The sequence below is a fragment of the Chanodichthys erythropterus genome, chromosome 17 (genome assembly GCF_024489055.1).
Source record: "Chanodichthys erythropterus isolate Z2021 chromosome 17, ASM2448905v1, whole genome shotgun sequence".
Taxonomy (NCBI): domain Eukaryota; kingdom Metazoa; phylum Chordata; class Actinopteri; order Cypriniformes; family Xenocyprididae; genus Chanodichthys; species Chanodichthys erythropterus.
Genome location: NC_090237.1, coordinates 19,707,783 through 19,730,523, shown reverse-complemented (window position 1 = coordinate 19,730,523; position 22,741 = coordinate 19,707,783). Strand labels below are relative to the sequence as shown.

The following is a 22,741-nucleotide window of genomic DNA, read 5'->3' as shown; positions in this document are numbered from 1 at the left end:
AGCTATATAGCCATTATAAAATTAAGAGTCGCTACGAAAAAAACCTGATTTCGGCCCAAATGACAGCGTCACCTTAATTCACAAATCATGGAGAACGATATTTGGTATTATTTGCATGTCTATGACAGCGCACTGCGTATTTATAGCCAAAAGAAATCTGAATATCAAAACTTTCCTTTTATTCAGCTGTTCAGAAGAAACTACAGGATAATTTAATTCTGCCAACATTTAAGATATAAAAGTATGTGAAAAACTGGAAAATATGTGACATTATTTATTGAGAAAAATTAAAGTAAATCAAAGTTAAGGACAAGTGTCTTTTATTTTGACTGCAGACGTCACGTTGACGACGTAGTATGGAATGACGTCTTGTTTTGGGTGCTGCAGCGCGGGATTTTCGTTTTCGTGCCTCGTTTTGTTTACACAGCCATTTTTAACTGGTCAAAAATGTATTTTTTCGTTTCGGAGTAATCTATCTGCTATTCCTCTCATTTACATTACTCCTGAGGTAAACCAAGTAGCCTAACTGTCACCTGTGTTATTTTTATGCGGTATTAGCAAATATATGAAACAATTTTGCTACGTAGACAGTTTCGTATTAAATGTTATAATAAAACACTCGTTTATTCTTTTGTAGTCGATTGAATAACGTGTTATATTACATATATTATCAATTAGGTCAAGTGTCAGTTCAAATAATACTCGCGTAATTAAGATAGATAATTTCAGGCAAATTTGGTGTAAATTTAGTGTTTAACGCACCCACAATACAGTTTGATAGGTGAAGCTGAGCTGTCAACATGTCAAATGAAGACAGTTTTCCAGTCTCATGAAGCTCTGATGTTTGTGTCCTCAGACACTGACCTCCTCTGGACACAGAGACACACAGAATGGCTGCGGCTCCAGTGGACTACACCATAGGAGGGGTGAAAATAAACTTCCCCTGCAAAGCTTATCCCTCTCAGCTGGCCATGATGAATTCAGTAAGATCTGTCGTCTTGAGCCTACTGACAGATTTTTTCATGTGTTTTACAGTTAATGAGCATAATCCTTTATCATCAGTATCATTGTAACATCTGCATACAAAGCTTTACTTTTCATTGATATGTCTGTAATTTTCATGTCTTGTTTTTTTTATCTCTTAGATCATTCGTGGACTTAACCATGGGCAGCACTGTCTTTTGGAGAGTCCTACTGGCAGTGGGAAGAGTCTTGCTTTGCTTTGTTCGGCCCTTGCATGGCAGAAAGCACAGTTTGGTATGTCTAGAAATTTTTACAATGAGTAAAAATTGAGTAATGAAATGGGTAATGAAACATTACAATGAGTTGTAATGTTTTTAACTTTTCTGGTTCTGGCATCTACTCTGACTTAGGTATAGAGAGCATCAGATAATGGATCAAACAATCATGTAAATCAGACTGTACTTTACTGTTTGCTGATCATGTGACGTCAATCCATATTTATCGTATCAAACCAATGTGTCAGAGGTGAATATATGCAAGTTATAAACCGTTTTTAGGTTTGTCATGTTAGCGCATGTTATCACTTCAAGAAAACCAATGGAAAAAAAGAGAAAATTAAAAATATTTACAGATGACTGTACTATACACCTTATATATTGCTGTATGAACAATTTATTATGGTCTGGAAAATGTACAGATAGATTTGGAAATTTGAGTCTGGAAATGTAAGGGATTTTGAAATGAAAAATGTGTAGGAACCCTGTATGTATGACGTATGTGAAAATAAACTCTTGTTAATGCTGTTTCTCTAAAAAACAATGCATTTATGATGCCTTTTATTTTGTTAATTTTGTCATATGTTAAGGTAAGGAACAGCCGGATGCAGGCACCAGTTCGGCTGACTTTAAGAAACCAGAAGTGGTTACTCCATGTCAGTGTGTGTGCCATAGCCGAAATGCATATCCCACTTTCAACAGCACAGCATCTAAACCACCACTGGTGGATCTTACCAGTGAAGGTACTTCTGCTGAAGCTACAACTTCTCTGTCAAAAGGAGGTGAGCATTTTCTGAAACATTTTGTACGGTGCCGTAAGTCAGGTTAATTCCCTAACCATGTGATGGATTCAGTGCGTAATTTATGCTGATTCTAACCAATAACTCAGTTGTGAGTGTGTAAGCCTTTTGAACAATATATTAAAATAACTGGCTCAAAAGAATCATTTGTTTTGGGAATCAGCTCATATGGTGGTTTAGCTTTATGTTATTTTTTTGTGCATAGCAAGCAAATACAATGCAATAGAAAGACATCTTATAACATTAAGATGATTCTACAAACTCATTACTTACTGTATTTTACTTACAATTAGTCCATTATGCTGTTTTAAAGGCCCTTAATTTTGTTTTGTGGGTCTCCTACAATACTATCCTGCCTTACCCTCCTTCCCTGAATTTTTTCACAATATTATGTATGGTAGATGGTGAAAGACCTAAATACTTTATAGGCTTGCATTGAGAAAGATTTTTGAATTGTTTGACAATTCTCATGAAATTTGGCACAAAGCGGTAACCCATCTTTGCTTGCCAAGACTGGTCAAGACTGGTCTTCAACGAACCGAAGAGAGCGCACGTCACTCCTCTCTTCATCAGTCTGCACTGGCTGCCAGTAGCTGCTCGCATCCAATTCAAGGCTCTGATGTTTGCTTACAGAACGACAGCTGGCTCTGCACCGCTATACCTTAACTCACTACTTCAGACTTACGCGCCCTCCAGAAACCTGCGTTCTGCAAGTGAACGGCGCCTTGTGGTGCCATCACATAGGGGCACAAAATCACTCTCACGGACCTTCTCCGGGACTGTTCCTGGCTGGTGGAATGACCTACCACGCTCTATCCGAGCAGCCGAGTCTCTAGCCATTTTCAAAAAAATGCTAAAGACGTATCTTTTTCGTCAGCACTTGACCCAGTAGTAGTAGCACTTACCTTGACTAATATTCTTCTCCTATCTGTGTATTTATTTATAAAAAAAAAAAAAAAAAAAAAAAAAATTCGCTATGAGCACTTTACTGACATAACTGTGACTTCACTCAGCACTTACATACTGTTGTTCTCATGTTGATTTAATTGATTCTACTACTCTCATTTGTAAGTCGCTTTGGATAAAAGCGTCTGCTAAATGACTAAATGTAAATGTAAATGTAAGACTGAGATGCACCTTTTAAACCCAAACACAATACTCTTACCTATTAACAATTCACCTGCTAATTGTGGACTGTTTCAAAACAGCTTAACTTTGATATTCTTTGATCTTTTCATTTTTATTTTGCCTTTGACTCAACGTTTTTGGAGTGTGTTGCAGCCATCAATTAAAGGTGCTCTAAGTAATCCTGGGTGGAGTAACTTTCTGTTTACGTTCGAAGTGTTGTCAAACAAAACAGAGGCTAGCTAGAAATTATAAACTACAACAAAATTATATCTACAACGATTGTTGTCATTTGAAAAAATTATTTTTGAATTTTAACAGAATTACTGCACTTTTCACATAGCACAAATCAAGAGAACATCAACGCATATGCATTGTTTATTTTACCTCATCTAGTTTCCTAGATAATTATATTTATCATATAAATTAACACTTATTACTTTGTGAAAACTGATAAAAAAAGAAAATTCTCTTAAAAGCTACAACAATAAAATTCATAATATTCATTCCAAATCATGTTAATGTTTTTCTATTAAAACAACAACAAAAATTACTTTGTGTTCTCACAGTGTTTGCGTAAGTTAACTTATTCATCAACCACAATCCATGTTTGGATTTATTACAGTCCATCCGATCAGATGGTTTGCTCGCAGATATTGCATGTTGATAAAGTCACAGTTATCGTTTAATGATGTCATCTCGTCATATTCATGGGATTTTCACTAACAAAATGAATAGTAATCCAACATCACCTCTTTTTCTCACAGTGTCTGAAATGATCTCTTTAAACTAGGGATGCACCGATCATGATTTTTCATGGCAGATTCTGATTTATTTTATTTATTTATTTATTTTTAAACAGGCAATTTGGCAGATTCCGATACCGGTTGTCGATTATTATTTATTTATTTATTTATTTATTTATTTATTTATTTATTTATTTATTTATTTATTTCGTATTTTTTTTCCCCTTTAAGCAAATTTATTTGTTGTTTATTTGCTCTTTAACAGGTCAAGCTGGCCTTAAACAACAACAATATCTCTAGCTTTTTTTAAATTAGAGGCAACCACTGCTTTTCAATCATGATCCAAACAAAGATGCTACACACACCTGTAGCATTAGCAGTTGTTTTTGATTTAAACAAGATTGTATTATATCACGATTTAAAACAAAAACAGAATGGTCTGACTTTAGATTTGTGAAATTATGCTACATAAGACACATCTGCACAAAACAAAAATGACAGATCTGAATGAAAATGCAAATTCACTCTGCTCTGACAGTAGGTGGTGCTTATGGAACAGTAGCCGTTTCGTTTCCTTGATTACTGCTGCTGTGCTCATAAACACTATTTTAATAGACATTATATGGAGACAAGAGGAAAAGAAAATGCCATTGAAACTTCTCTGAGAACAGTCGGTTCCCTTCAGATATACAAATAATATAAATCCCTGCCCTATATTCAATATTTATATTTTTCTTCCAGTATTTCAAGCATAGTAAGCTTGTTGTGCATTTTTCAGTATCTGCTGGCGAGTCTGTTCATCGTCAATTGATTGCAATGCAGTTTGTGTGCATGTCTGGAATAGAAATCTGCCAAAATAAAATGAAAAAACAATTGTGCATTTGAAGCAAAAACCGTCCAGTTCCGATTTATGGCCAGTCGACCAGTGCATCTCTACTTTAAACCCCTCCTTTCCAAGAGCTTACTCAATAACTCCATTTATCATGCACTTTAATCTCTGAAACTTTGCAGACCCTTTACATTTACAAACAGCTATATATTACACACTAAATTAAAGATATATCGAAAAAAACAATACTTTAGAAGGACTTTAGAAGTAGATTTAGCACTGTTTAGAAATCACTGTGATACATTACTTAAGTTAACCCATTTTCTCAAAGTATGCATCTTTGTTTCAGCAGTCCAAAGTGACCAGCCTAGAAAGGCGACTTTGTCTTCCCGTCTCTCTGAGAAACTTCAAGCCTCTCTCTCCAATGGAGAACAAGATGATGATTTTAAGATTGACAGGAAGCGCATTCGTACACCAGGCACAGAGCAAAAGGTACTGCTGCCAATAGCTTCTATTGCAATGACATTAACGTATGGCTTGTTGAGCCTTGTCATCACACTCAGTTTTTTTCTTTACACAGAGCAGCAAGCGAAGATGTCTTGAACGAGGAGTGATTTACATTGATGATGATGAAGAGGAGGAGAATCTGGAGAGACCAGTGCCTGGGACTCAGAGTTGGACCATGGAATTGAACAGTGGTGCCAGAGCTGACTGCTGTCAGTCACAGCCACAGTGTCCTGTGAGTGCACCTCAGACTCAATTTCTACTCTTATCTCTAATTTGGAGAATATGATGTAATAGTGTAAAAAAATAGCTATAAAGAGCACTGTTAGCTATTTCTTTGCATTTCATCATCCAGTATCCATTAAAGGGATAGTTCACTAGAAAATGGAAATTCTGTGATCATTTACTCACCTTCATGTTGTTCCAAACATGCATGACTTTATTGATTCTGTGGAACACAAAAAGATGATATTTTGAAGAAAGTTGTTACAGTTTTGTTGGCATTTCTCAAAATATTATCAGTATCATCAGTAAATTATGACAAAAATGATCATTTTTGTGTGAACTATCCCTTTAAGATACCCAGACTTCCGCTGTTTTGCTAAGGATGCCACTGGAATAGTATTTATTATTGAATAAATCATATTATCAATATAATATTATGTATTGTGTTATATTATATCTTGACCACCGGGTGGCAGCAGAGGATGGTTCAAAACAGGTTCAAGGGGATATTATTGGGATTCATTGCAGGTATTTTTCACACTAAGCAGGCATTATCTCTCTTAAATTATTGTAATTTGACTTGTGCTGTGTCACATCAAGCCATATGACTCTGATTTAATGTATGCATGCGTTGTTGCTTTCATCCTTATACATAGACTGGTACCAAAACAATGCACACTACAGTGAAATGTCTGACTGAATGCAATAATGGGTTTTTGTTGCCGTTTGGGGATGCTAGATTCACTAGATCATGAACTTTATGGTACGTCATCCAGTCTTTCTTTTTGCAGAAATATTCCTGACCTTTATCTGTAATTTGATAACCTTAAACTGACAGTTTGCACCACATCATTAACATTAAGCAGAAATCCTCCTAATGTGGTGTTACATTCATTTGGCTTGTTAAGAGAGGCTTACGTGCAGGGCTATAAAATGCAGCTCAGCATCTCCATGTACTGCATTTGGCCACTTAGAAAATCTGATGCAGTGTAACGAACACCGCAGGTATTCACATAGCCAGTGGTGAAAAGAATCTGTGTCGGTGTGAACGCCCCGTCACACCGTAGGACATATTGCTTACAACTGGCACAATGGAAAAGGGAGTGACTTGTCTGGTGCGTTCCTCGGGATTGGTGGACTATTTCCGAAGAGGACGACCCGGGCTTGATGGGCGGGCCTAGGGGTGTGTTGGGTAGGGGGAAGAAGAGAAAGCAGGTCTTAGGTTTCACTCTCTCACCTGACACCGTTCTCGGCCCCTGCCAGCGCTGACTGACATCTTCAATGGGCCCTTTGAAGCGAGCTCCAGTTTAATTAAGAGGTTTGCCTTGCTTGGCAGTGATCTGTGAAAGCCTGGGATAAATATTGAATGGGGTTCACCCGCTGGTTACGGCGCTCCGGGGATAAACAGGTGCTTTGTGAGATTGAGGATTTGCGGGGTGGGGGCGCTCCGGGGCAGCTATCAGTAGAGCTATAGGGAGTAAAGACCTCACTGAAATGCTTCACTCGCTGTCTCTGTCTCTCGCCCGCTATCTCCTTCTCTCTCTGTCCATCTGTATGGTGAGGGTGCAGTGGCCCAGGCAGGCGGACAGTGTGAGATTTCAGTCTCTCAGGTGTCAGGCTCTCAGAGCCAGCCTGTTGAAATGCAGTCTCCATTGTTCGCGCTCACACTTGGGCCTGCATCTTCCACTACAGGGCCATTGTAGAGCATAGACAATCTAGCCTCACCATCTCAAACACAGGAGCTGCTCTCTCCACACCTCACCTGGCAAACAGAAATGCAACTGTCTAACAGAACAAACCCAGCTCTTATAATGTTTTTCAGCAGTAACTGATAAGTACTCTATAGGATCCTCCGCCTCTTCAAACAAGAATTTAACAATTCCGGTTCTGATGCTGATTCGTCTTAATGATTCGGTGAACAGTTCCATTAAAATGATTCTTTTGAATTTGAGTCTAATTAATTGAGAATCTCATTTGTAAGAGTTTATGATTCACTAAAACAACTGGCTCATAAGAGTCATTAGTACGAGAATTAGACTTCACTAGTTGCTATGTATTTTTTTTTTTTTTTTAATGAAAGTCGTTCACTTGGGAATGTTTTGACTTTGATGCACTGTGTTTTATGAGTCAGGTTTTTTTTTTTTTTTTTTTTTTTTTGTGAATCCGAATATTTAGCTATGTATATCAATGTATGTTCATAAAAGCCATTCACTTGGGAATCTTTTGACTTTATTGATTGTGCTTTTTTTTATTCACTGGCTTGTAAGAGTCATTTGCTTGCGAATCTTTTTTTGTCGCAAATGATTTGCTTCTTAAAAAAAAGAACAGGTTCATAAAAATGGTCCACTTTGGGAATCTTTTGAATTCATTGGTCATGCTGTATGTGTTTGGTTCACAACTGTCTCAAAAGAATAATTAGACTTGTGCTGTATGATTTTGATTCATTAAAAAAGAACCGGTTCAGTTGTTCACTTAGGAATCTTTTGACTTCATAGGTCATGCGTGTTTTGTTTTTTTTCATTCTCTAAAAAGGAGTAATGTGCATAGGAGTGTTTCATTTAAGAATCAGACTTCACCATGAGTAGTAACACATGGAACACTTTCCAAATCACTTTCATTTTAGCACAGTGTTCCATTCGCATCAGCAGAAGAATACTCATGCGGGAACCATTAACAGTACTAACTGTCACAGTTCTGGTTTGTTTAAAAAAAAAAAAAAAATCCAGCAAAAATAAGTTCCTTATTCTACTCTTCATGTATCCATTACCCCTAAAACGCACCACATAGTGACTTGCAGCTTATTTTTTGTATTTCTAGTATGTGTGTTGGCCCTGAACAGTAACTAGCTGTTAGGTCCCCCAGGAGCTGTGAAATGCTGTCATTGTACACCAGTGCTGCTACAAACCCCTGAAGACGCTTTCCCAATATCCTTGCTCATTTTTTGGTTCCAGAACAATGGCCACATTTTATTAGCAGAGCAATGAGCTGCTAGATGCATCTGCAGGTGTCTGCCCCTGACTGGAACAGCATGCTTGGGTTAACGCTCCCACACAATGCCACGCACTGTTTTATTAGGAGCCGCTGTTGAGGTCTGGAGTGGCCTGTGGTGTAGCTCTCTGCTCCACTGATATCAGGCCCTCACCGGAAAGAATGCGCCACTCCGCCTGAATGTGTCTATGGCGGCAGGTCTGGCCAATGGAGGCTGTTATCTGCATTCCAGGGGTGTCTTATTTGGTGTGCGGTAGCGAGAGGGGCCGAAACTGTGGCAGGCTGCATGTAACGGATAGCCTTGTGTCAGCTGTTTCCTGCACGGCTACTGACAAGGCCTCCCATTCACAATTGGCCCTTTCTCTCCCCCCTGCGATGAATAAGTAATTATTCGGTATAGGAGGCAGGATACTTGGACTGGCCTATTGAATGTGGCAGCAGCAGGTAAGGTGATCGGCAGGGCCGTAACTCTTCCTGCGAAGCCGTAACCTTAGCTGCTGCCAGCTCTCTGTTTATTTAGCACGTCGGACCTGGTCTTTGTCCCACCGGGGGACGGTTTGCAAGACAGGCTCACATTCGCTTCCATTCTATCACTTACTGTAATATTTAATGACAAACAAGGTTTGAGAAGCAGCTTAGGTAACTGGAGCTGGACCTCTTCAGTGGAGTGCAGGCTAAAGGACAGCTTGATCCCTGATGTGAAGGTGTAACACACGCTGTGACTTAGCATTTGCTTATGAGGGATAATCTTACTGTCACTCTTAGGAAAGGAAAAGAAGCTACTGTTATTTTGAAGGACTGAAGGAAAACCTGTATAAGAGATTTTATTTGATAAAATCTTATATTTATTAAATATTAAATTATGCACACTCATTTAGATTACATTAGTGTTAAATGTCAGCAAAGGTAAAATTAATAACACAAATATTTTAATAACACAGTTAAATGTAATTTCTAGCAAATTTCATAATGAATATTGATTTTTTTTTTTTTTTTTCACAATGTACATTATAATGTCATGATGCCTTAAAGTCACTTTTAGCATTTAGTGATTGATTTGCTTTTTTTTTTTTTTTTTTTTACACAAAATAGTATAGAATTGTAATATCAACAAATTATCAGTCATGTCTGGACAAAATCATGTTGTTGAGAGGAAAAACCTAAAGTAGTGTAGATAGATTAAAATACTTAACAAGCTTTTCTTGTTTTATGCATGCAGTATTTCAGTACTCGGACAATAACACTGTCTCCCACAAAGTGAAGCAATGACTCTGTTTGACACCAACTGTGTAACACATGAATCGTGTCATTCCCATGAATAGAGGGGAAAGTGGGACACTTAAAATGCTCATACCATCCTCAAGATCAGTTTCACCACTAGAGCTGGCTGCAGGCAAGCATGGCCCTTTGTGTGAAAGCTGCAATTAAGGAGATCCAATCAGGAGGCCAGTAGCATGAACAATGGCGCAGTCTAAAATTACAGTCTTGCTTGGGGTCATTGTGTCTTGACTTATAGCATTTACCTGTTATTTGAATGATTGTCTATATAGCTGCTAATACAAAGGCCTTTTCATGAGCTGGACAAACAAGGGCTGTAGAATTGCATCAAGTATGTTGTTTCTCTTTGTAATGTTTATGCTTGACTTGTTTTTCTCTCTCTCTTTGTGTCCGACAGTCTCCCGTGTCTTGTTCTCGCTGTCCTTGCGCCAACCTCAAAGCAGGACAGAAACTGGTTGAAAAGTCCAAGGACAACGAGAAAGATAAAGAGGGAAGCGGGAGGAAAAAGATCCCAAAGATCTTTTTCGGCACTCGTACTCATAAGCAGATCACACAGATTGCACGGGAGTTGAAACGGACACTTTACTCCACCGTGCCCATGACAATACTGTCCAGCCGAGACCACACCTGTGTCCACCCCGAAGTGGTACCTCATGCCAACCGCAACGAGCGCTGCAAGGAGCTGCTGGAGGCCAAGAACGTGAGTCGCCCCCCTTCCCAGGTTACACTGTGATATCGCAACCACCTTTGAGCACAGGTTCTTCATTCATCTGTCATCATTAGTGCCTCTGAGAGGGATAAAAGAGAGTAGATTTAGGTTCACTGAGTTCAAGGCCTTTTATGAAACTCTGAACTCAATATTAGTGTTGTGAGAGAAACCTAATAAGATCAACAATGAAGCTTTTTCTCTCATTGTCATGAAGCCTTTACTTGTATTTCTAGGCTGTAGTGATGCAGCAAAATGAAAATTCTTGGCCAAAACAAAAATTCAGCCTTTATTTGGAATAACTAAACAAATTTGATTAATGTTTTTCCAATATATTTTCATATTTAGAATATATTCTTGATTAGTATTTTTTTTAAAATGTTAATAAATAATATTAAATTTAGAATTTTTATAACTAAAATATTCTAATATTGTTTTAATAATGATATACAGTATTTTCTAATTGATTGCATGTTTTCTGTTGTCATTTGTACTTAAAGATCTTGATTCTGACAACTTTATAAAAATACCGTACAGCTGTATAGATGTCAGAACAGTGCAGTTATGCACATGTTGTCCAATGCAACGATGACTTCAGCCAAACTTAATAGACCTTATGTAGCCCCGCCCCTTTTCAGCGCTGTGCTCGTTGTCTTTTGACTTCCGGTTTGTATTTCCACAGCGTTCTTACGTATTTATGAATGAACTGCTCATTTTAAAATCTTCTGGGTCTGCTGACATTTGTTAAGACATCTGCTTTAAACACTACAATGCTCATGATCACTTTCATTAACTCTACAACAAGTAAATCCACTTCACCAGCTAATTATTCTTCAACAGCGATGCCATAGAAATGTACAGGGCTACCGCGAAAACGGAAGTTCAAAGACAATATTATAAAGATGGCGGCATGTTTGTTTCTCTGGCGCATAAGGTCTATAGTGTTAAGTAGTAAAGGTGCAAAAGGTCACATTATGATGTGATCAACTTAAAACCGTTTGCGAAATCTGCAAGGGGAGATTCCAAATTATGTGGATTCCTATTGAAATGACTGGATTTCACCTGCAAAAAAACTGTAAATGTGGCCGCACCTTCAAGGGTTTGTTCAGCCAAAAATGAAAATAATGTCAACAATTACTCACCCTCATCTCATTCCACACCCGTAAGACCTTTGTTCATCTTCGAAACACAAATTAAAATATTATTGTTAAAATCCAATGGCTCAGTGAGGCCACTATTGCCAGCAAGATAATGAACACTTTCAGATGCCCAGAAAGAATACTTTTTGTGTGCAAAAAAACCCAACAAAATAACGACTTTCAACAATATCTAGTTATGGGAGATTTCAAAACACTGCTTCATGAAGCTTCGCAGCTTTACGAATCCTTTGTTTCGAATCAATGGTTCAGAGCTTATATCAAACTGTCAAAGTAATCGATTTTATCAAAAATATCTTAATTTGTGTTCTGAAGATAAACAAAGGTTTTACGGGTGTGGAACTACATGAGGGTGAGTAATAAATGACAGAATTTTCATTTTTGGGTGAACGAACCCTTTAACAGATTCTTTCTGCATTTTGGATATTTGACTGAAGAATGGCATTTTCGGTGGTCGAAATTGTGGTGCATCCTCATCAGAATGGTGTCAGTTTTGATTTATTTTTATGATGCATGATATGTGTGTCTAGTAAAAGATCACCCCTGCACACACTATTTCCACTGACCACCTAAGTGTACAGTTAATGGCCTGTACCCTGTTTCATCATTGAGTGTAGTGATCAACCCATCATGAATTTATTTGCCATTGAAAGTCTTACATTAGATCTTGTGAACGGAGATTGACCCACTCTTTGCTGTGGAACTAAACACCTCATTTCCTGATCTTCACAGTGGCCTGCAGGCCAAACTGCAAGTGTGGCCACTTATTCTGTGAACCCTCTTCTCCTTTCACTGTGATACTGTCGTAAGAAAAGAAGACGAGCTGCCTACGGTGAAATGCAAACCCTCGCTTTAAGGTTTCACAAACTTAATCTCCGTCACCAAAGCTGTGGAAAACGGTTACAGGCGACAATATCCCCAATCAGTCATACAGACCTTTTTTGTTGTGCAGCCTTGTCAAAGGCTTCAAACACACTTTGTTCCAGTGGGAGATTCTGTATTGTCCATGTTACTTAGTCTCTGACCATCGGGCAGCCCTCATAATGATGCCTATTACGCTGTCACCACAGGTGTCCACTCACCTCTCGACTGTGTCGCATCCCTGCACATGAAAGCAGGGAAGACCGTGCTGACAACCCTTCTCACATAGAGGAGAGAATGAGCTGTCATTTTCCTCATCCTCCCTGAGGCCCCATCTTTTGTGTCCTCTTATGAGCCTCACTCCGAGTCTTTATTCTGCTCATCTGGCCCTACAGAATAGCTGAAGTGCGTAGGCCTTTCAGACACTTGTTGTTAGGTCGCACACCCCTCAGTGGTGCCATCATCACCATCATAAGGGTTGGAAGACAGGGGGATCAAAATGGCACGATCGGGTTGACGTTTATCCTATGCTCTCATTGACGACTAATCCCTCTTTGAGTATGTATACTGGAAGCTGCTATCAGCCTTTCAGCGGCATGTTACAAGTTCCATGCTTCCCTTTTCTGCAGTGAGGCAGCTGCCAAAAATAATCATATAAAAGCACATTACACATACACATAAGGAAGTGATTGTGATGTCACTCTGTCCAGTAGAAACCATTAAGGATCCATCTGAATAGTGATTGAGTTTTAATTTCATCAAAACATTCACATTTTCTTACATCAACCATTCATTATATCAGTACACACATTCCCTGGGATTCAAACCCGCAACCTTGGTTTTGCTAGCACTATGCTTTACCACTTAAGTGTTATCAAATGCATCTCAACATTGCTTTATGATGCTTATCTGTGTGCATTTGTGTATTTCCATGTCGTTTCAGGGTCTGTCATGCCGGTACTACCACAATGTGCATAAAATGCGTGATCAGAGCTCTTTACAGTGGGTTCACGGGCTACACCAGGCCTGGGACATTGAGGATCTGGTGCGTCTTGGTGGCAAGCTGCGATCCTGTGCTTACTACGCAGCACGGGAACTCATGCAAGAGGCCTGCATTGTGTTCTGTCCTTACAACTACCTGCTGGACCCTCTCATTCGTGAGAGTGTGAGCATCAATCCATAAGTTTCCTATAATTTAAGTTTCAGTATATACAGATTGTAATGAACTACATTTTTATTTATATAGATATAATTATGTTGCCTTATATAGATTATTTATATTTGCAAATTGAGCTTTATAATGGGAATAATTTATGGGAACTGGTTATTTTGAAAATTAATATGGAATTCAACTGATGATCGCAGGCGTGTAATAATATGGTTTAAAAATGGCCCAGACAATTATGTTTTACTTTTTTTGAGTGATACCACATTTATCAGTTTAAGAATATCTTTTTGTGTCAGAGACTAAAAACATTTTAAAAATCACCCCTATTTTAAAGAAATCAATTAAAGTCTTCAAGTAAGATTGATAAAACATGTGCTTGGATATTTTAAGGATTTTTATATGTATCCATCTGGTGATGACTGTCATTTTGCTCCTCTTTCCAGATGGAAATCAATCTGAAGGAGCAGATTGTAGTGCTGGACGAGGCTCATAACATAGAGGACTGTGCCCGTGAGAGTGCCAGTTTCACCCTGAATCAAGCTCAGCTGTTGCTGGCACGTGATGAGATCGACGGAATGGTGACACACAACATTCGGCGCGATCAACACAGGCCACTGCTAGCCTTCTGCTGCAGCCTTGCCAAGTATGACCCCCTCTTTTCTTCATTAGTTTCACACAATAGGCGGTGGGACATCCATATTCTGCTTCGTCATGAGTTGTAATATGTCAGAGATCTGCTTTATGAAAATTCTTAATTAGGGCTGGGACAATTCACGATACAAGGAATCTAGAGCAATTCTGTTATATTCCGATGTATCGTGATTCTTTCTAGAATCAATTCTGAGCTTAGTTTTTAAACCGCAGATGGCACTACTATACATGCTTTAGAAACACTTGTACACTGCCTGCTTCCAGTTCCTTTACACACACCACTTAAACCTAAAATAATCATTCATAAAGTTCGAAAAGGTTGAAGCGAATTACAAATCTCGCATCATAAAAGTGTTCTGAGCCGAGGTGCAAGTATATTTAAACTTATGTGACTCAGCCGAACACATGAGTGCTGTCCAGCAGTCTTCTTCGTAAGTGTTTGAGAGTGTGTGTTTAAAAACTAGCCTGGAGCACCATCTGCTATTAAAACTAATCTCAGAATCGATAATAATATATTTAATATTTCTTTATGTGGACCAATGGTTTTTTTTTTGTTGTTGTTGTTAAATTGGAAGCTAAATAGTTCAATTATTTCTCTTTGAAAGAATTGAAATGAAATTAATTTATATATTTGTGTCCATACTTTTATGAAGCTGGGTGCAGGAAAGCTGCAATGCCTTGGAGGAGCGTAATTATGAGTCTTCGTGTAAGGTCTGGACAGGAACGGAGGTTCTTGGCATCTTCCATGGTCTTGGCATCACAGCAGACACCTTCTCTTTGCTACAGGTATTCTTCCTCTGTGTATCTTTCTCCCCTTTTACCAGAAGGAGTATACTAACAGTCTGCCCTCCTTTTTATCTGATTTGTGTAGAAAAACCTGGCAGCAGTACTAGAGAAGGAGGAGCGGATCGGGGTAGTGAACGGGAGAGAAGATACGGTGCAGGTTCCCACCATCAGCTCCAACACTCAGTCAATGCTCAAAAGCCTCTTTATGGTGCTGGAATTTCTTTTCAGACAAAATTGCAGGTCATTATCACAAACTACCCATCATTCTTCTTACCTTACTATCTCTAAAAAGGTTTTTGGCAGTGATTTTTAAAGTCCCCTTGAAATCGCAGTTGGAGTTTTATGGCATCTAGTCCATGTCTTTTTGCTTTAAATTATCTTAATGCTAGTCTACTCTTAAAAGTTGACAAGATTTAAGTGTAAAAGAGAACTTTAAGTATAAAATTTAGAGAGGAATCATAAATTCAAAATAAGCTGCTAGAAGTAAAATAGTGAATTTTAGTTATAAATAAATAGTGCTTGTTTCCCATTGGCTTTTCCACATTTTTCATTTAATTGTTTCAATATAACAATACTTGGTTATAATATTTACCTACATTATATTTTTACAAAATGTCGTTATTGCATGGAAAGTGCCACTTAGAACATACTAGAACTAGAACATACTAAATGAATCAGAGTTAATTAATAAATAATGAATTAATAAACTCCAAAGATTAGTTTGAACTAATCAATGGAAAACTTTTTGATACTGATATTTAAATTTGCAGGACATTGTGGATTGGTGAAAATAGTCTGATGACACAGACTTCAGGAAACTTAGTAGATGAATAAATGTTTCCTAATTTAATATTGCCAGCTAAATCATACAAATGTATCTTCAAATAATTGGCATATCTCCCAGCCCTAGTTTAATGCACAAAAATATCTCCCAATGTATTTTAGTGTGCTTGATAATCCTTGTCTCTTTTTAAAAGCTTTGAATAAACTTCTACTATATGCTCGTGTACCCCAAATTCCAGTTATTTCACATTCATCTTTTGGTTTTACTTAATTTCTCTGTTTGTAAATCTGTACAGGTTTGCAGATGATTACCGTGTGGCTCTCCAGCAGAGCTACATGTGGACCACCCAGCAGGACCCGCCTGATGCTCATGGCTTTTTTGCACGACCCCAACGTCGCCGACAGAGCACCCGCACCAAAACTCTAGTGCACACCCTCAGCTTTTGGTGCCTCAACCCTGCTGTGGTGAGAAACAACTATGCTTGCTGCAGGACTTTTAAAATCCACTTTGAATGGTGTCAGTATGAATATGAATTGTAATCTGTATTGGTTGGTGGTTTGTGTCATTGCAGGCATTTTCAGATCTGAGCGATTCAGTGCGGAGTATTGTGCTGACTTCAGGCACCCTCTCTCCCATGGGTTCCTTTTCCTCTGAGCTGGGCATTAAATTCTCCATCCAGCTAGAGGCCAATCACGTTATCAGCAAGTCACAGGTCATTGCTACATAGCATTTTCAGGATGTGCAACCAGCAAAAAATACAGTAAAAACAGTTATATTGTGAAAGATTATTACAAATTAAAATGGCTGTTTTTCTATCTAAATAAAAGTTTTAATTTATTTAAAGAAAACCTTAATAACCACAGACTTTTGAATGCTAGTGTAACTTCTGAGTTGTATAATAGGTGTGTGTTTATGTTGCAGGTCTGGGTCGGAACAGTTGGTGCAGGGCCTCAGGGTCGTAAACTTTGTGCCACATTTCAGCATGCAGAGACGTTTGCCTTCCAGGATGAAGTAGGGGCTCTGCTTTTGAAAGTGTGCCACACAGTGAGTCGAGGGGTTCTCTGCTTCCTGCCATCCTACAAGGTGTGTACAGTCAATATTCTCTGCAATTGTTGGTGCTGGTTAACACAAGTATCACAACACAAGTATTGCTCATACATTTGGTTAAGAATTTGAAAAAACCTCTAACTCCAAGTTTTCAATTTATTTAGGAGCACCATTTGTGCTTAGGATATGAATGATATGCAAGTTATAAAATGGCCAGTACCTGAGCCATATTTAAGGGCCATAGAGAATTTTGAATGGTCTCATTTGATTTTTTAGTACCAGCTGACCTAGCAATGGCCAAGCAGCCAACCTAAACATCTTAGCAACTGCATAGCACTACACTGGCAACCTCCCGCTTCAATCTAGTACTGTGGCAACAGAAAATATAAAAATCCAGTTAACCATTTAATCTCATCCATATTTATTTGCTTCTAAAGAATCTATCAAAATCTAAGATTCTGAACCATGAGTTGTTGTTTAAGTCATGTCAATTTGGTACTGCAGCTCTACAAAGCTGCCACTGGGAGGCCTTAGAGACCACAATTTTGCATTTCTCTAAACATGCTGATGGTTTCCTCAGAACTGCAGTAAAAATATGATCTGCGTGCTGTGTAAGACTGTGGTTGCTGTCTGACATTCGGGTAGAGGATCCAGAAGTCATAACACCAGAAGAAGCTGTTTCAAAATTCAATAGCAGCGGTCAGACGATGACCAAATGCACTAGTAATACGTAGCTGTAATGTATTATGGATAATGAACAAACCTTTGAGTGCTGGCTCATGGTTTTCTGTATCCCTTTTCAGGTAACAGGCTCAATTATTGAAAACCATTGAAAAATACTTTGTTCCTCATTGTTTGTTACGTTTAGCTAATGAATAATTCAGCCCTATTCAAGCTGCCTGTCATGATGTACCCTCAGAGGGGATGATTAACATTCTCAAATGTCTGTGTCTGTGTGTGTGTGTGTGTGTGTGTGTGTGTGTGTGTGTGTGTGTGTGTGTGTGTGTGTGTGTGTGTGTGTGTGTGTGTGCATGTACATCTTTGTGTTGATGTACACTTAGTGTACATTTCCAATATATTTAGCCTACCAGAATCATAGTATGCTACCCTAACTTTAAGACAAGAACCAGTTTCTTTATAAATTGACCACATAAATTCCCTATTGTATATCATGTCCATGTATGAATTTTCCATGTGGATTAATATTTAATCTGGAAATTGAGCAGTTTAGGGACTCATTGGAGACTGTGGAAGTTCCGGAGCCTGTGAGTCCCATCTATGGAGGAGCAGACCAGAGCATCTGTAGTCTCCAGACACCTCTCCACTACTGCTTGATCACTATCTCTCCTTTCTGCTAGGGACCATGTGTATGATGTGTGTCTGTTCTGGACATTTGCTCTGTTCATTTCCCCATGGCACCAATTGTGCTATACCAGCCCCAGGACCCCAGCATTATCATTTATAACTCACACACGCAGGCCCTTTACAGTTCTCAAGATGTGGTTTTGCAGCTTCCAACCTGTCTCAGTTGGACCCCTGTTAACCGCAGCAGCCTGTATTTTCTGGCATGACCTTATGACAAGAAGGGCTAAACAGTTAGGATGGCCTGCTTATTAAATGTGGGCTTGGAAAGGTGAAAAGATCTTGTGGAAATGCAGGATGCTTTTAAAGCAGATTAAGATAAGAGCCATTAGAACTGACGTCGCCAAACTGTCTGTGTGAAGATGCATCTAAACTGGCGCCTGGCGCTTGAAGTGGGGTGGAAAGGAGGGGTTGGTGGATGTATCTATATAACTTGCATCCACTCAAAGTCAAAGTGCTCTGCAGGGGGTCTGGGCGCAGGCTATGAGCCCCCAAGGCCTGTCAGCATACTGTCTGCAGTCTCCTAGGCATAGCCATAAATGCAGTCTCAGCAGTATTAGCAGAGATACTGTAGCACATGTGGTCCAAGATAATTGTATTACAGAAATACTTTGTTTATTTGTTCGTTTGTTTTATTAGTGATTTTGCTTTATATATTTTACATATTTTATTTTGTAAATATGTGATTTTACACATACAGTGTATATATATATATATATTGTATATTTATATCATATATACAGTGCTCAGCGTAAAATGAGTACACCCCCTTTGAAAAGTAACATTTTAAACAATATCTCAGTGAACACAAAAACAATTTCCAAAATGTTGACAAGACTATGTGTAATATAACATCTGTTTAACTTATAACATGAAAGTAAGGTTAATAATATAACTTAGATTACACATTTTTCAGTTTTACTTAAATTAGGGTGATGCAAAAATGAGTACACCCCACAACAAAAACTACTACATCTAGTACTTTGTATGGCCTCCATGATTTTTAATGACAGCACCAAGTCTTTTAGGCATGGAATGAACAAGTTGGTGACATTTTGCAGCATCTGTCTTTTTCCATTCTTCAAGAATGACCTCTTTTAGAGACTGAATGCTGGATGGAGAGTGATGCTCATCTTGTCTCTTCAGAATTCCCCATAGGTGTTCGATTGGGTTCAGATCAGGAGCCACTGAATCACTTTCACCCTGTTCTTCTTCAGAAATCCAGCAGTGGCCTTAGATGTGTGTTTAGGATCATTGTCATGTTGGAAAAGTACATGACGACCAAGGGCACGGAGTGATGGTAGCATCTTCTCTTTCAGTATAGAGCAGTACATCTGTGAATTCATGATGCCATCAATGAAATGCAGCTCCCGGCACCAGCAGCACTCTTGTAGCCCCACATAAGGACACTGCCACCACCATGATTCACTGTAGGCACCATGCATTTTTCTTTGTATTCCTCACCTTTGCGACACAATACAGTTTTGAAGCCATCAGTTCCAAAAACATTTATCTTGGTCTCATCACTCCAGAGTATAGAGTCACAGTAGTCTTCATCTTTGTAAGCATGGGCCCTGGCAAACTCTAGGCTGGATTTTTTGTGCCTGGGCTTTAGGAGAGGCTTCTTTCGTGGACGGCACCCGTGCATGCCATTCCTCTGCAGTGTACGCCCTATTGTGTCATGGGAAATAGTCACCCAATTTTGGCTTTCTACTTCTTTAAATAACTGCAGTGAACTTTCATGCCGATTTTCTTCAACTCTTCTCATCAGAAGGTTTGAACACCTGTCGAGGTGTTAACTTCCATGGACTACCTGGACGTCTCTGTGAGATGGCTGCAGTTCCATCTTTTTAAAATTTTTGTACCACTTTTGCTACAGTATTCTGACTGATAAGTAAAGCTTTACTGATCTTCTTGTAGCCTTCACCTTTCTGGTGTAAAAAAAATTATTTTGACGATTATTTTGATTATATTATAATGACATTTTTCTTTCATGTGGTGCCATTGCTGACAGCATGAAATGGGAAGGGGTTTTAACATCCTTTTATAGTCAACTGTCTGCTGGACACCCGTGTAATGAATAATTAGACTCACCTGTGGTTGAATTCTTGTTAAATTAGACATTTGTAGTCTAAAATGTATCTTTGCTCCAGAGACTTTCAGTGGGGTGAAAATTTAGTTCTATAAGATATATTATTAACCTTACTTTTTTGTTATAAGTTAAACAGATGTTATATAAAACTTAGTCTTGACATTTTTGGAAATTGTTTTTGTGTTCATTGAGATATTGTTTAAAATGTTACTTTTCAAAGGGGGTGTGCTCATTTACGCTGTGCACTGTATTTTCATTTTAGATTATTTTCATTATTGTTTACAATGTTCATAGCAAAATTGTACATAATATATAACATTGCTTATATATATATATAGAGAGAGATTATATATTTCAAGAACTAGTTAAGAAGTAACTTTTTAAATTTATTATATAAATATTTATTAGGGGTGGGAGAAAAATAATCTTTCATAAAGTTTGGAAAGGTTGAATATTATATATAAATGAACCATATTCTGGGTGCTATTATAAGTCAAGCTATTAGTTTCCCACCACTAATGTCTCTTATCTCCGAATAGATTTAATAGATCTTGTTTGTTTGTTGTTGTTTTTTTGTTTTTTGTTTTTTTAAATCTGTGCTGTTTAGTTCTCACTGTTGGCCTCACACTAATAGCCTGCTCCGCGTCAGCACTGAGAAGTGTCGGTGCTTGCTAGCAGGTGGCAGGGGCGCCACTCTGCTCCGTCCTTGGCGTGATCATGACTGTGATATTTGCAGCTGAATTATTTACAGCAGCTACACGTCTTCTCCTGCCGCCACCAGGGCGCTATGTTTCATTTATGCCACCCTACAACCAAGTTTGTCCATTATTTAGAGGCCTTTTGCAAAGAAAAAAACAGTAATGTGTTGCCACATGACAAAATGGCATCAAGGTTGAAGAAAAGCAGAATAAAGAGTAGTGTAGGTGGCAGAGGAAATGAGAGCGTGAGAGAGAATACACACAGTTGTGCCTCTGTGCCACCTCGCCTCCATGTCCCCTCGGAGAACTGCATCCGGTCGACTTAATCTAGCATGGTGACACAAGCTGAGCGATGCATATATTTAGTCGAAATACCACAATGAATTATTCAGCTTTTGTTGTGCTTCTGGATGTTTGCTAGATAGTCTTCACTCCACTTTGTTTTATCAACAGCTTCTCTTGACATGTTAACCCATTCTTATGTAGACATCTGAGATGTGAGCTTTTCAACTGCATCCAAATTTTCATATACACCAATAGTCTGGTTATTGACAAAAGTTTGAGTATTTACTCACATTAAGATGGTTACATAATTTTTGCAAATCTCTTCAATCCCACTGATACGCTAATAATTTTGTTTATTTGCTAAGAATTATGGTTGTTTCACCACCATTAGATAGAAACAGCAATAGTTAATATAGCATATTCAAGATTGTTGTGCTTTGATATTTACTATGGTAACAGGCATTACTCAACATTTAGAGAAGTGGATTGTGAAGTTATCTGATTATACAGTCATTTGCTTTGCTGCTTTCTCATGTTGTTCACTTCTGCCTCCTGATTTATGTTCAGGATCATGATCAGCTCTTAAATACAACTGTCAGTCATTAAATGCAACTGACTGGATGAACAACGTGTTGTGGTCTTTTGCTGATAATGTTAGTCTGCTGCAGAGTTCTGAAGATGTGAGATTCTGCTGTAAGTCTGCTGTAAGGGGGCCTTGAATAAGGCATGAGACTGGGTCACTGCTGTCGTAAGCTCCCAACCCTCTGGAGCAGTGTGAGAGATGAGGTGTCAGAAGTGGGGCTACACATGCCTTATACACTCATACTGATGGTTAGATGTAGCCTAGTTCTGTGTTGTCAGACATTCTCACACTTTACTGTAATATTACAGTTGGAAATAATTTTATTAGTCCTTAAACCTTTTTATCTGAAGTTAGACTGTGATTGTCATTCTCCAGATGTACACAGTGGAATGAGGATGTGAGGTTAAATGCCTCTTATCATTTGTCGGAGATTGTTTGGTACTAGTGCGTACATGTCGTCTTTGAGCATGCCTTCTGTTTGATGGCACTGTCACTGACCTCAGAAAGGGATGGTGTAGGGTCACTTCTGCCATGTTTGTGCACCTGAGCCTCAGCCAAGTGTGCAGATTGACATTTTCATTCTGCTGTGTCCTGGTCTAGGCCCTGTGGAAACAGCGCTGCTCTTGTCAGATAATGCCTATGAATTAGGCATGAAGGCCATGTGCTCATCCCATCACCACCACCCCCACAAACTCCCAGTCCTTGTCCAAACGTCTTAAAACAGAAGTGTACACTTGCAGTGCCTAATTTCTATTGGCAACATTGGATGCTGTCCATTTTATTCTTTTATTGTTGATAGGTTAAATTCTTCACTTTTTTTTTTATTTG

The 22,741-nt window shown here is 38.6% G+C and overlaps 1 protein-coding gene across 3 annotated transcripts in view; it reads left to right on the top strand.

Annotated features, from left to right (window-relative positions):
* The first annotated feature begins 382 nt into the window (after positions 1-382).
* Positions 383-22,741, top strand: part of brip1 (BRCA1 interacting helicase 1) — a 34,169-nt gene continuing 11,810 nt past the window's right edge. Inside the window, exons 1-14 of one of the 3 annotated variants that reach the window (XM_067365624.1) lie at positions 383-508; positions 857-983; positions 1,146-1,257; positions 1,829-2,020; positions 5,091-5,230; positions 5,319-5,477; positions 10,131-10,433; positions 13,401-13,622; positions 14,069-14,268; positions 14,930-15,062; positions 15,148-15,302; positions 16,142-16,310; positions 16,418-16,558; positions 16,768-16,929. In XM_067365624.1, the coding sequence (XP_067221725.1) occupies positions 891-983; positions 1,146-1,257; positions 1,829-2,020; positions 5,091-5,230; positions 5,319-5,477; positions 10,131-10,433; positions 13,401-13,622; positions 14,069-14,268; positions 14,930-15,062; positions 15,148-15,302; positions 16,142-16,310; positions 16,418-16,558; positions 16,768-16,929 (2,181 nt within the window). In that variant the 5' untranslated portion in view covers positions 383-508; positions 857-890. Of the gene's footprint in view, positions 509-856; positions 984-1,145; positions 1,258-1,828; positions 2,021-5,087; positions 5,231-5,318; positions 5,478-8,841; positions 8,900-10,130; positions 10,434-13,400; positions 13,623-14,068; positions 14,269-14,929; positions 15,063-15,147; positions 15,303-16,141; positions 16,311-16,417; positions 16,559-16,767; positions 16,930-22,741 lie in introns of those variants that run through there. The other 2 variants (XM_067365623.1, XM_067365625.1) reach the window with 2 other exon arrangements.